This window comes from Colossoma macropomum, unplaced genomic scaffold, assembly GCF_904425465.1.
Source record: "Colossoma macropomum unplaced genomic scaffold, Colossoma_macropomum, whole genome shotgun sequence".
NCBI lineage: Eukaryota > Metazoa > Chordata > Actinopteri > Characiformes > Serrasalmidae > Colossoma > Colossoma macropomum.
Window position 1 is genome coordinate 10030853 of NW_023494799.1, and position 15312 is coordinate 10046164.

At 39.7% G+C, this 15312-nt stretch overlaps 1 protein-coding gene across 1 annotated transcript; it reads left to right on the plus strand.

The window, feature by feature from the left end:
- Window positions 1-8133: 8133 nt before the first annotated feature.
- On the plus strand, window positions 8134-12711 carry LOC118819155 (granzyme B-like). The gene is made up of 5 exons (XM_036586830.1): window positions 8134-8872; window positions 9066-9216; window positions 11842-11971; window positions 12086-12337; window positions 12477-12711. The coding sequence occupies exons 1-5, from the start codon at window positions 8815-8817 to the stop codon at window positions 12672-12674; spliced, it is 789 nt and encodes a 262-aa protein (XP_036442723.1). The 5' UTR covers window positions 8134-8814; the 3' UTR covers window positions 12675-12711.
- Window positions 12712-15312: the final 2601 nt, after the last annotated feature.

Genomic DNA, 15312 nt, shown 5'->3' on the forward strand with positions numbered 1-15312 from the left:
CATAATTTTAACGTTTTATCCTGCACTCTGTAGGTCTGTGATACCATACTGAGACACAACATGCAACGTTTCTCCTTCTCAGACCAACTTCTCAGTGCCACCCTGCTGCAGGAGAACAGATTTGAATTGTACAAGATGGTGTTTTCTGAAGATGCACTGAGCAACACCTTGAAGGCCTTCGCCAAACGGATGAAAGCTGAAGACAAAGCTTAGTCTCATCTACAGCAAGGAACAGTTCAGAGCCTGTTGTGGTGCTGTGGGCCTACTGCAGCTGTCTATGGAGAATCAATCAATCAATCAATCAATCAATCAATCGACCAATCAATCAATCAACCTTTATTTAATCTCAGAGAACATTGAGGGTGGCCCTCATGCTTTCATCTACACTGCATGCCACAATATTCATGCCATAATTGCCCCTTCAATGTAGTTATGAGTTAAAACCATACACATCTGTCCAGCATCTGGCCCAGTTCTGGCCCACATGCCTATGTATTCTGAAGTCAACTTGCCGTTTAGATTTCAGCTTTCATTTATTATCACAGCAGCAACAAATCAAATGAAGTCAAGTCCATCCATCCATCTATCATCTAAACCGCTTATCCTTATGGGTCGCGGTGGGGTGCTGGAGCCTATCCCAGCTGTCATTGGGCGGAAGGCAGGATTGAAGTCAAGTCAATACACTCAAATATATCAGTTAATACGCTTTAAAATGAGATTTTAAAAAGTGGTCCAAAATAATGTGTTTTACTGCCTTCGCTGGAGTTGGTTACTGTGGTATTCCAGGTGGTTCCTATGGTGTTGCAAGGAGGTTGCTATGGTATCCTAAGTGACTGCTAGGGTGTCGCTGGGCAGTTGCTATGGTGTCCCTGATGGTTACTAGCATGTAGCTAAGAGGTTTTTATGGTATCTCAGGTAGTTGCTAATGTGTTGCTAAGTGGCTGCTGTGGTATCCCAGGCGGTTGCTAGGCAGCTGCTATAGTATACCAGGTGGTTGCTATGATGTTGCTAGGGGGTTGCTATGACATCCCAGGTGCTTGCTAAGGTGTTGCTAGGCAGTTGCTATGGAATCCCATTAGGTTGCTAAGGTGTTTCTAGGTTGCTATGGTATCCCAGTAGGTTGCTAAGGTGTTGCTAGAGGATTGCTATGATGTCCTAGGTGGTTGCTAGGGTGTTGCTAGGTGGGGGTTAGGGGGTTTTTATTAAGTGTTGTTAAAAAAATGAATGGGAGTCTAAAAGAGGATCAGGGGATGATAAACCAACTCAGAGCGGATTGTGGCTCAGTATGGCTGCAGATTAGAACTTGAGAACCTGCCCCGAGTGCCCGGATTATACATGTGACTCATCTGGGCAGGTACTCAAGATAAATTATTTTGGTAGACAGTTCATCACTGTGTGCTGGTAAAAGCCTGAATGCCATTAAAAGTAGACTGCTGACACCTTCTGCTTCATCACTGGATGAGTAAGAAGGAAAGAAAACCAGCTGTATGTGAATGAGAGAGAAATTTCTCAGGTTCAGCAAGTATTTTAACTGTGAATTGAAAGTTATGTATTTTATTATCCACAGGGTGGCAGCAGATGATGACAGCCCATCAATCATACTACAACATTACAATGATAGAAGCAAGACAAAAGCAAACATCACAGCTTCTAAAGCTTTAAGGCACCAACAGTGTAGTATTTACTTTAGAATATAAACTTAAATTTAAATTTAAATTTAGTTAGATTGAGATATATTTAATTGTTTAAATGTTAATTATAACAAAAGCGCAGGTTATTCCAAACACTGTGCCAGGACAATCTGCATCAGTTTCAAAGTCATTGATGTTGTATGTCAAGGTTACAGAAACTAAAGTAATTAGACAGAATGTTTGAGTCCAAGTTATTCTTTTTTTTTTTTTCAGAAAATGTTACTGAGGAGATCAGATATTGCATAATCCACTTGCTTAAGAAAATCACTGAAAAAGCAGGTGTCCAGACCTCAACATCACCAAATGTGCTTGTGATTTTATATATACACACATACATTATATGTGTGATTACATATATACATACATCATCTAAACCACTTATCCTTCTGGGTCACAGTGGGGTGTTGGAGCCTATCCCAGCTGTCATGGAGTACCCGGAGGAAACCCACGCAGACACGGGGAGAACAGGCAAACTCCACACAGAAATGACCCTGGTCGCACGGCCGGGATTCAAACCCAGGCCATTCTTGCTGTGAGGCGACAGCGCTACCCACTGCGCCACCGTGCTGCCTCTATCTCTATCTCTCTCTATCTATCTATCTATCTATCTAGCTAGCTATCTATCTAGCTATATATCTATCTATCTATCTATCTATATATATATATATATATAATATATATTTGTATGTGTGTGTGTGTGTGTGTGTGTGTGTAATATATATGTATGTTCAAAGTATATACATTCACTCATTCACTCATCATCTAAGCCACTCATTCCCCTGGGTCACAGGGGATGCTGGAGCCTATCCCAGCGTTCCTTGGGCAGAAGGCTGGAAGTCCCCTGGACAGTTTTTATTATACTTATATATAATAACATATACTTATATATAATAAATAGGATATTTTTGTTCCGAAGATCCACTTTTAATTAAGTGGGCCTAAGATTTTGATACTGTACCCTAACTTTAACTTTTTACACTACATATAAGAGCAGAAAGCTCATAACTGCACAGTTCTGTACAGCTTCAGCCCTTATCTGAACAGAGATGAGGAAGTGAGTAATCTAGGCCAGTGGTTTTCAAACTGTGGGTCGCAACCCACTGGGGGGGGATGAGTGGTTTGTGAGAAGACTGTACTAATGTCCTTTCTTCTACAAAAGCGGAGCTAAATGCACAGTGTAGATCAGAAATGGGAATTGCTCTGCGTCTGTAGGATGCCGCTGCAACTTGCAAAGCTCTCCTGTGTTATCAGTGGTATCAGTGCATGCAGCAAGCATGTTACAGTCGTCATGAATCTCAAACTGCAGTAATGATTTCCACCCCGAGTATCACACAAACCAAGACAGAACTTGCAAGAAACATGTTCAAAATTCCCAAAAAAAACATTACAACAGTGAGAGACCACCTTTCATTTAATCGATGTCCAGTGTCAGTCATTATGTACAATTTATTCAACATACACTATATTGCCAGAAGTATTCACTCACCCATCCAAATCATTGAATTCAGGTGTTCCAATCACTTCCATGGCCACAGGTGTATAAAATCAAGCACCTAGGCATGCAGACTGCTTCTACAAACATTTGTGAAAGAATGGGTTGCTCTCAGGAGCTCAGTGAATCCCAGCGTGGTACCGTGATAGGACGCCACCTGTGCAGCAAGTCCAGTCATTAAATTTCCTTGCTACTAAATATTCCACAGTCAACTGTCAGTGGTATCATAACAAAGTGGAAGCGATTGGGAACGACAGCAACTCAGCCACGAAGTGGTCGGCCACGTAAAATGAGAGTGGGGCCGGGGATGCTGAGGGGCATAGTGCGCAGAGGTCGCCAACTTTCTGCAGAGTCAATTGCTACAGACCTTCAAACTTCATGTGGCCTTCAGATTAGCCCAAGAACAGCGTAGAGAGCTTCATGGAATGGGTTTCCATGGCTGAGCAGCTGCATCCAAGCCTTACATCACCAAGCGTAATGCAAAGCATCAAATGCAGTGGTGTAAAGCACGCCGCCACTGGTTTCTGGAGCAGTGGAGACGTGTTCTCTGGAGTGACAAATCACGCTTCTCCGTCTGGCAATCTGATGGACGAGTCAGGGTTTGGTGGTTGCCAGGAGAACGGTACTTGTCTGACTGCATTGTGCCAAGTGTAAAGTTTGGTGGAGGGGGGATTATGGTGTGGGGTTGTTTTTCAGGAGTTGAGCTCGGCCCCTTAGTTCCAGTGTAAGGAACTCTTATGCTTCAGCAGACCAAGAGATTTTGGACAATTTCATGCTCCCAACTTTGTGGGAACAGTTTGGGGATGGCCCCTTCCTGTTCCAACATGACTACACACCAGTGCACAAAGGTCCATAAAGACATGGATGAGCGAGTTTGGTGTGGAAGAACTTGACTGGCCTGCACAGAGTCCTGACCTCAACCCAACAGAACACCAACATGAATTAGAGCGGAGACTGTGAGCCAGGCCTTCTCGTCTAACATCAGTGTCTGACCTCACAAATGCGCTTCTGGAAGAATGGTCCAACATTCCCATAAACACACTCCTAAACCTTGTGGAAAGCCTTCCCAGAAGAGTTGAAGCTGTTATAGCTGCAAAGGGTGGGCCGACATCATATTAAACCCTATGGATTAAGAATGTGATGTCACTCAAGTTCATATGCGTGTGAAGGCAGACGAGCGAATACTTTTGGCAATATAGTGTCTCATAAAGGGGCAGGTATTTAGGGGTACAAAAATTTAATATAGTTCTTTTTTCTTACAAATTATATTTCCAGCATAACAGAATTTGCCTGAAAATTAGAGTCTTACCAGGTTTGAACATGAATTTTAGAATTTCCCCTTTTGCTTTAACGCCACCCGAGCTGGCTTGAATTCCACGTTTGCTACACGAATTCATTTTCCCTGTATGTGCAAACAAATTTGGTAAATAAAGCCTGATTCTGATACACCTTAAGAGTTCCCAAAAACATAGTGCCAAAAATGATGAAGTTGGAGTTTGTCCCACCTTCCATGCAGTAACAGCCTTTACTGTCGTGTCAAGGTTCACACTAGATTATGGAACACTGCTGCAGGGATCCAGTTCCATAGTTCCATCAGCTATAAGAACATTAGTGAAGTCTGGTACAGATGCTGGGTGATGAGGCCTGCATTCCATTTCATCTCAAATCTGTTGAGTGAGTTGTTGGAGAGAACACAAAGCCCTCTGAAGCAGCACCAAAGCCTCCTCCAAACTGTGAAGCATGGTGGAGGGACTATAGCAGCATGAGGTTGCTTTACTGCATCAGGAACAGCACAGTCATTGAATTGTGAATTACAAGCTGTATTGGGAAATTCGACAGCGTAATGGCAGCCCCCCAAACCATTTTGCAGCACTGAACGGAACTGTGAGAAAACCATGCTGGACACAGTTTGTAAGAGAACACTTTGCCATTAGAATGGTTAGTCTCTGTGTTCAGAACCAAGTAATTGCATAATCTGTAATTGCCAAGTCAGAGTCCTGTTTTCAACCTCATTGAAGTGCTAAAATGAAGCAGGCCATTCAAACAAGCCCCACCAAGTGGTTCCCTAAACAACCTTTGACTAACAGGTAGATTTCTGGATTTAGAAGCCTAATCCAGAGTGACACAGCAGCATACTGGTTCTAAAAATGTCCAGTTTGAAATTCAACCTTCTTGTATTTCGATCAGTTAAGCTTTTTGATTAATCTGATAAATGTCACACTCATTCGAGTATGTGTAGCACGTGACAAAACCACATCACAGCTAGCAGTGCAGAAGTGATGCAAAGTCAGATTGATGGTGAGATAAACATAGCAGTACAGATGGATGACACAATGACATTTCGTGCATGCAGAAATGCTGAAGCTACAGCAGCATTTGTAAGAAGAGCACCTACACCTTGTTGCCAAGTGTATGATCATGTAAGCTGTGTGAGTGGGCAACACGGAGGTGTTAATGCACTTACGATCACAGTGGAAATATGCTCTGTTCATCCATTATCATGCCCACAAATAAGAACTGGTGGTACAAAACATTAACAGTATAAGAAGCATCTCCTGATTCCTCTCATTACAGTTTCAACTTCTCAACTAAATCAAAGAAGATTTCTGAACACTGTGATCTACAGACACTCTCAGAAATAAAGGTGTGAAACTGTTATTGGGGCTGTAACCCTTGTCACTGGGGTGGTACCCTCAAGGGTACATCTCAGTATCTTCAGTCAGGGAACATAATAATCCATTGAAATTCTGAAACTTTCATATCAAATGTTGAAACTGAGAAATTTTATTGTTTTTTGAAAAATATATGCACATTTTGAATTCAATAACAACAACACGATCCAAAAAAGTTGGGACGAGGCAACAAAAAGCTGATAAAGTTGTGTAATGCTAAAAAAAAACACCTGGTAGTTGATTGACAACAGGTCAGTAACATGATTGGGTATAAAAGATCATCCAGAGAGGCTGAGTCTTTCAGAAGTAAAGATGAGGAGGGGTTCACCACTCTGTGAAAGACTACACGGTCAAATAGTGCAACAATTCAAGAATAACGTTTCTCAACGTAAAATAGCAAAGAACTTTTGCTTTTCATCATCTACGGTACATAATAACATTAAAAGATTCAGAGAATCTGGAAAAATATCTGTATGCAAGGGACAAGACCAAAAACCAGTATTTGCTGGCCACCATCTTTGGGCCCTCAGGTGGCACTGCATTAAAAACAGACATGATTCTGTAGTGGAAATCACTGCATGGGCTGAGTAACACTTCTGAAAGCTACTGTCTGTGAACACAGTTCATCACTGCATCCACAAATGCAAGTTAAAACTCTAAAATGCCAAGAAGAAACCAAATATAAACAGGATTCAGCAATGCTGCCACCTTCTCTGGGCCTGAGCTCATTTAAAGTAGAGGGGAAGCGGAAAAGTGTCCTGTGGTGCGATGAATCAAAAATTCTTTTTGGAAATCATGGACACCGTATCCTCCCAGCTAAAGACCACTCAGCTTGTCATCAGTGCACAGTTCAAAAGCCAGTATTCATGATGGTATAGGAGGGCATTAGTGCACATGGCATGGGTGACATGGACCTCTGTGATGACACCATTAATGCTCAACGATATATACATGTTTTGGCCACCATCCAGCTGACCTTTTTTTCAGGGAAGGCCTTGCTTATTTCAGCAAGACAGTGCCAAACCACATTCTGCATGTATTACAACAGCATGGCTCCGTATTAAAAAAGTCTGGGTGTTAAACTGGCCTGCCTGCAGCCCAGACCTGTCACCACTGAAAACATTTGGCACATTATGAAATGAAAAATACGACAAAGGAGACCCCGAACTGTTGGGCAGCTGAAATCCCGTATCAAACAAGAATGGAAAAACATTTCACTTTCAGAAATGCAGCAGTGTCTCCTCAGTTCCCAAACGCTTACAGAGTGCTGTTAAAAGAAGAGGTGATGAAACACAGTGGTAAACATGCCCCCGTCCCAACTTTTTTGGAACATTTGTTGGCATCAAATTCAAAATGGGCATATATTTTTCAAAAAACAATAAAATTTCTCAGTTTCAACATTTGATATGTTGTCTTTGTACTATTTTCAACTTATGTTGAAGGCCTTGCTCTAACTGTCATGATTCACCACTGCAAACAAACAATCAACAGCAGATCACCAAAGGTCCACTCATTCAGAAAATCTACTCATTTATCTTCCCACAACATAAACCACATTCCTGTAATGCAGCCAACACAGAGTGACTCATTCAAATCCTCCCATGTTAACTGATGTAGCCTTTTATATTAGGCACACGCAGCAAGAAGAGTAGCACACATGAGGTTCAGTTTGTTCTTTTTTTTCTTCCTGCAGCTATAGAAGCATGTATAAAAAGCAGGGGGCCGTGATGATTAGTTGGTGGGGCACTACATGACTCCCTGTGGCTGGGCCTGCCTCAAGGCCTCATTGTGTACCTAAATAAGTTTTAAAGGTACACTACACTCACTTACTCTGGGGAAATGTGCATATTTGTACCTTGTGTACCTATAAAAATAAAAAGTGTGGAGTTAGGAGAGGGTGTTTGGACTTACTATAAATATATAACTGGAGCAGAATATGGTACAGTTATGTGGTACAGAGGGTACCAACACAGTTGGTAGTGGAGCAGTTACTCTTGACCTGCCTTACTCTTAGCCTTTCTAGTAATATTACCAACTATGCATTAATATTTGTACAGCATCGGCTAAAGCAGTTCATATGGCAAATTAAAACACTTGGTAAATATCGCATCTTCAACAAATGGTCTATATCTGGACACATCTACTAAGTGGTTTACTACCATGTGCTGTGCTGATAATCATCCATGATTCAAATAATTTCTGGTCTGCGGTGGTACTACTACTCTTTCCATTAATGGACAAGATTGAGGGGTGGGGGTGCTGATAAATTGTGTGGCAACTGATTGGCTACAGTCAGTTACTGTAAATCTATAAAATGCACCTGTGCTTCTGATAAAATGGCCAGTGATTGTAGGGACAAGGTATGTATATCTAATATACTTGCAACACAGTGATTCATATTAAGAAATTCTAGCTTGGGCTTCTTAAGCAAAAATATAGTGAAAAAACTGGAGTTACAATTAACAGATACAGAGAAAAAGTAGACCACCACAACTGTCACCAACAGATAAAAAGTACTTACCTTTCATCTTTGAGAGAGAGGAGAAAATCAAGCTCCATTCTTACTTCAGATCTGAAAAGATCCACACGTATTTCTGTCCATCCTTACACTGTAAGAAGACAACTCAGCACTATAAGTCTGAAATAAAAGTAGTAATAAAAGCTGTAGTGAAGACAACGCATGGACATGAAACTTTGATATAATATTTAGTTGTTATATTAAGTTGTGTAATTTTCTGTTAAATATATGAGTTTAAAAATATCCTTTGTCTTGATGTTTAAAAATGAATAGCTTGAGAGGAAATTAAACAATGACATGTGTCCTGTGACTTTTGCACAGTACTGTGTGCAGTTAAGGGCATTTTTGTAAAAGGAAATGCAGAGTGATCGAGACTGATGCACTGCACTACTTAAACTCCTCTTTCTCTCTGAGCAGAACTCACTCGCTCTGCTCTGCTCCATGGTGTTCACCTGCCTGCTTCTGTTCGCTGCTCTGCTGCCATGTCTGAGCCATTCTGGTATGTATCCTCTCACTCCAGGCCTCCTCCTCCTGTATCTTATGATGTTTCATTTGTGTCAGGTATTCATTTTCAAATATGAAATAATGTATATCATTTAATTTTGCTTTTGAGATGTCTAGTGCAGAAACAAGGCAGTTACATTCATTTTAGTCTAATTCTAACCAGGTTGGCTTCACTCTTTCTCTCTCAGCCAGCGTTAGTGTTGGCATAGTGAATGGCACAGAGGCTGAACCTCACTCCAGACCCTACATGGTTTCTCTTCAGGAAAATGGGAAACACCACTGTGGTGGCTTTCTTGTGTCTGAATCCTTTGTCATGTCGGCTGCGCACTGCTGGAACAAGTAAGCTGTTTTTTTCCTCTCTTTTCTTCAACCCAATGTTTTCTCACTGTGTTTTAGCTCTAAGAATGATCTTTATCCTTGTGATCATGTGATCTGTAACACTGAGGAAAAGTACGCTACACTTACACAATGATTCTTTAGTGATCACAGAATAATGAAATCATATTTATCTCAAACAGAGACAGGTTTGAGCAGAAATAGCCTCGGCTTATATACTGAGGTTTATTAGGTACACCTGTTTAGTACACTTGCTGGCCATTTTATCAGAAACATCTACCATATAGATGCTCTTTGTAGGTTTACAATGACTAGCTCATCTGTCGAGGGACTATTTATTAGTCAATCTACTACATCTATCAGTGGAAAGGGATCACCATTGGACTGACCAGATAAGCATCAAACAGCTGGAAAGAGGGCTACAAAGACAGGAAATGCATCTGCGTTACTGCCATGGCCATGAAAAATGAAAACCATGAAAAAAGTCACTGTGCAACAGGGTAGCACTTTATTTTGGGTGGTCCTTTGTAGATGATTAATAAACTCTTGAAGGAGTGTCAGTAACACATCAACATATCACTGAAATAGCAGTTGTGCAGCATCTGAATTCACAGAGTTAAAAATCTTGAAGCCATCAATGAGCAGATAATGAGCAAATTTTATTCATGCAGTTCATTAAAATCTTGAAAGTCTGAATGTATTCACTGCTGCTACATCACTGATATGTTGTTGATGTTATTGAGAGTCTGTTGAGTGTTTGTTTCATCTAAAAAGGACCAATCAAAATAAAGTCTCACCAGCACCAGCTGTAACATGATGGCGTAACACAAGCTTTTGCTTACTTGATGACATACTTTTACACAAATACGAAAATTGACAAAATCATCCAGTGTCACTGAATATTTCATGCTGAACTCAGTGCCTGATAACAAAATAAAATTGAAAATAAAATTCAACACACAACATGAAACATGAACTTACTACTACTACTACTACTACTAATAATAATAATAATAATAACAACAACGACAACAACTTTGTTTATAGAGCGCTTTTCATACCGGATACTGGTGGCAGCTCAAAGTGCTTTACAGACAGAGGTTAAACTTTAAGAGTAATAGAAGATATTAAAGTTGAGTTTGATTTTCTTCTATTATAGATGATGTTCTACAATGGCAATTTTGGGAAAAATAAATAAATAAATGAAAGTTAAGAGTATAAATTTTAATTAAAAGCTAAATTAGAGATACATTTTCAAATGTTTCTTCAAAGTTTACTGAGCATCACTGCCTAATAAAAGATGGAATTCCACACATTAGAAGCCCAGTAACAGAAAAAGTCTCGCCACGTTGTCTATATTCCATGGAAGGTATTTGCAGAAGGCCAGATTTTGCAGATCTAAGATTACATGCTGGAACATGAACAGACGTTCTGTGAGGTACGCAGGTGCTTTAAGGCCATTTAGAGCTTTAAAAACTAGTAAAAGACCTTTAAAAGCAGCCAGTGCAGTTGTTTCTAAATGAGTGTAATATAAGCTCTTTTTTGTTTTTGTTAGGTAGTTAGGTAGCTGTGCTTGGTAGTTATACAGGATGTGTTGTTTTGTAAGGAAACCTAGTAAAAAGAGCTTTACAGTAATCAGATTGTGACAAATGCATGAACAGGTTTCTCTGCATCGCTCTGAGGTAGAAAAGGCTGAATGTTATCAATATTTCTCAAATTTAGTGATTGTGTTTACGGAATAAAACAGAGCTCCATGTCTAAGGATATGGCCAGGTTTCATTTTCACGCTTGGTATGTGACACAAAAACAGCTTCTTGTTATTATTTATTGTAATAATAAATCAGTATTTTAGTATTTTCTCTTTAGGTTTTTTTTTTATTTCTAATTAAAATTGTGACATCCACTGAGAAATATCTGACACAGAGCTGGTAAGCTTGTCAATTTTGAAAATTGATGATTACCTAGAGGTTAGTATAGGAATATCGCTACATGTAAGCTCATGCTACTGTGCACTAAATCTACGTCATCAGACTAATTAATAGTAAGGTAAATTAGCCCTACAAGCTGACCTGCACTCAGGCAACACTGCTCAACATGACCAGACTGACAGTGGTTTTCACCTCTTTTAATACTCTTCTGGTCAAAGAAGGCAGGCAAACCACAAAGTGATCCAACTGCCGTAGCCTGTATACTAACAATTTATCCTATATCATTACTACAGCTTTGCAACTCTTTTGCAAATTTTAATAATGTTAGTTCAATACAGACTCAGTTTACTATTACTGCTTACCCCTTGATAACATTTTCTGATAAGGACATTTGCCAGCTTCTTCTTTGAATTTTCCTGTTCCACCTTAAATGATGCAGCAGTTACATTCTAATGCCAGAGGTACTATAATACTTCTGCACCATTTAAGATGGAATGGAAAAATAAAACTGGAGAATAAGAAACTAACTTCTGCTTCATAGTTTTAATGCTAGTAGTATTTTGGGTCCATGATGAGAACATATTAATAAATATATAAATCAGCAGGAGATGATGTTTCAGAACAGCATAATTAAAGAATTTGTATACTTCAGTACAAAACAAAAGTCATCAAGTTTCTATCATTTGATTCCTCTTAACAGTGGGATGAATCTGACAGTGGTGATTGGTGCTCATGATCTGGACAACTGTAACTATTACCGCATACCAGTGAAGTTCTACCATGTCTATCCTGGTTACAGGCGTCTTTACAATGACATCATGCTCCTGGAGGTAAACAGACTGACAATCAGTCCCCCTCATTCATGTTTGTACTTGGGTCTGTCATTCTGTGAGAAGTGTAGCATCTATTCACTTCATTATTTAATAATTGTGATCTTGTTTCAGCTTGAAAAACCAGCCCAAAGGAGCAAAACTGTTGAGTGGATCTCCATCCCCAAAACAAATAAGGATGTCGAGGCCAATACTATTTGCAGCATAGCTGGTTGGGGAAAAAATTCATCTGAAGGCCCTTCAAGTTCCCGTCTTCTGGAGGCAGACGTCAGCGTCATAGAAACAAAAAAATGCAAAAGTGACTGGGGACAATATTTCTCAGAATCAAGTATGCTGTGCGCAGGTTCCGGCCGTGGATTTTGTAGGGTAAAGTGCCAAATCTCTCTCTCTCTCTCTTTCTCTCTCTCTCTCTCTCTCGCTGTAGCTATAAAAGCTATCTAATGTGCTTTACAGCAGCTTAATGAGGGGTCAGTTAATCAATGTACTAACATAGGTGTTTTTACAGGGAGGTGCCGGAGGTCCTTTGGTGTGTAATAATATCGCAGTCGGCATCATGTCTTTCCATGAAAGTGGGAACTGTGACAAACCGACAGTGCCAAACGTCTACACGAAGATATCGCAATTTCTTCCCTGGATCAAGGAAATCATCAATGACACAATGAAACAATCAATAAACAAAATGTTTTCTTTTTGCATTCCCTAATTTTTTTCTTTTGCTTTTTTTTTATTTGAGCTGTGCTTTATCATGTCATTATAAAAAATAAATAAAAAAAATTTGCAAATCACAATTAAATTGTCCTTGAGTCATTGCAGTTGACTGACAGTTACCACTGCCCTCAGTCGGTTTCACAATAACATCTTGAATATATATATTCATGGAACTGAGTGTGGTGGGTTTGACTGGTTGCATGCTCTGCACATTGAGGAAGATTGATTGATTGATAGATTGATTGATTGATTTATTCATTCATTTCTTTATTTAGTCTATTTTAACATGCATTTTTCTTCCTTCAATTACACTGAACTTCTGCCCTGGAAAACAAGGATCCAGTTACCTTCAGAGACTTTTCATTAATGAATTCTTAGTTCACACAGTAATTTATTACCTTTACACTTGATTTATATCGAATTAGTCACTTGAAACTCTCAGGCCTCTCTCAGACCCAACATATCACATGCATATATACCGTTGTATGTAAAACTTTGGCCACATCAGGCCAAATGACATGTTTTGTTGATTTTCTAAGTAAGTTAACATACTCCATAGAGAACACACTTCTGCACAGTTTAATGCACAGTTACTGTTTATTTGCTGAACTGATCATACTGGATAAACAATTAAGCATAAAATGTGGCCTGTGCAAAAATTATGGCACATTTATTGCTTTATGTTTTATTAAAATCAGTAAATAAATAGAAATTGCGCATTAATACAAGTCATCTCTAACAAATGCAAAGTATCTTTCAGTAGACCAATGAACAAAGGGATGTTAAAAAAACAAAACAAAACATTTCACTGATTACAGAATCACGTTTTTACAGTCCCCTGTCCCTGTCCTGTTACCTAGACCCCACTGAAAACCTGAGGGGTCAGTATCTTAGATAGAGATTAAGCTTAGTCCTGGACTACGTTTTGGTTTCAGTGGAGAATATCCACTCAAAATGGTGTGTAGGCTTAATCCCTGGCTGGTAAACCTGCACTAAAACATATATGGTCCGTTGTAGAGAGACAGATTAAGCTTAAACCTAGACTAAAGAGAATATTCAAAGGTGATTCACCATTGGTGTTGCAAGATTAAACACAGCTTTAGTTTCTCTTTCTCTTATACCTTGACAGCTGTGACTTCCACAGAAATGTTACTAGCATCCAGAAGTTTGTAGACATTTGCTCTTCCAGTGTTTCTTCCGAAATCAAAGGTTTTACTAAGAAGTTTGTCCCCCTTTTCTGCGATAACACCCTCTACTCTTATGGGAAGGCTTTACACTAGATGTTGGAACATTGCTGTGAGAATCTGATTGCAACCTGACAGAAGAGCATTAGTCAAGTGAGGTACTGATGTTGGATGATTAGTTCTGGATCACTCCAGCTCATCCCAGAGTTAATGGATGGAGCACCATCACTCCAGAGAACGCAGTCTACTGCTCCACAGCCCAATGCTGAGGGACTTTATACCCCATAGCCGACAACTGACTTTGGCCATGGTGGCATTGGGCTCATGTGCAGCTGCTCCAGAGCATCCCACTCTACTGCTACTGAAGTTTGCTCTTGTTAGGCTAGCTGCTTTGCAAGGCACTGAAGGACACTACCAAAGACTTTTTAGCCAAAAATGACCATGTTTTAGCTTAAAATGACAGAATAATATCACAGGTCAGGGAAATTTAAGCAAACGTTACTTTAACTATGTAGGTTTTTTTAGACAATCATCCTGCAAGGCTCTTTGGGGTCAACAGTGATGAACATGAACCTTGAACCTTGAACATGAACATCAGACACAGCCAACTAGCTTATCTCATATGCTTTTCTCATTCGACCAGTGTTCTCCATATCATACAGGCCTGTGTTTGTAGTAACTGCTAAATACTTAAAAATTGTATTTGCTAATATCAGGCATAATCTCATGGGTTTGTGTGTATCAGGTTAATGTTGAAATATTTTAGCAAGTTCTTTACACATTGCTATCTGTTCTGAAGATCTTACGCCTCAAACCGCCCCACACTCACCCCACCACAAACTTTTTTCCTAGGCTGGTCAATGTATGTGAATATGCCAAAATGCAGCAAATAGTAGACCAGAATCAGAAAGCTAGTCAACTGTCATCTAAGTATCTGAAGTCACCATACTCTGCCCATTTATACAAAAAAAAAGTCTAGACATGCTACACATGGCAAAAATAACTAACATAAGCAGTATTTTGTGTATAAAACAACACAGAAATCTGTGACGGCTCAAAACCTTTTGTAAGTTTCAGAATCAAACAAATGTCATCACAATTAATTATGAATGAAATGTGTTGCCCACGAACAGGTTCTCAAAGATTTTACTGTTTGCCAAGAGCAAGTATGGTTTGATGCACCTTAACTGTTGACTCTGGGCAACTTTCTGTTATTTATTTATGCACCAAATAACTGCACAGAATATTTTGGTCACAAGTCAGGTCATCTCTCAAACACCAAAAATGAATCTTGCCATATGTTTAATGTCACGCATTCCTCCAGACCTCACTCTTCAGCAAACTCCACTTCCCAAAATCCCTGGGAGATCACATGACTGTCACATCCACAGCCAATACTGATCTGATTCACCTGCCTTGTTTGTCATATGGCTAGTTGTAGTTAGTGCA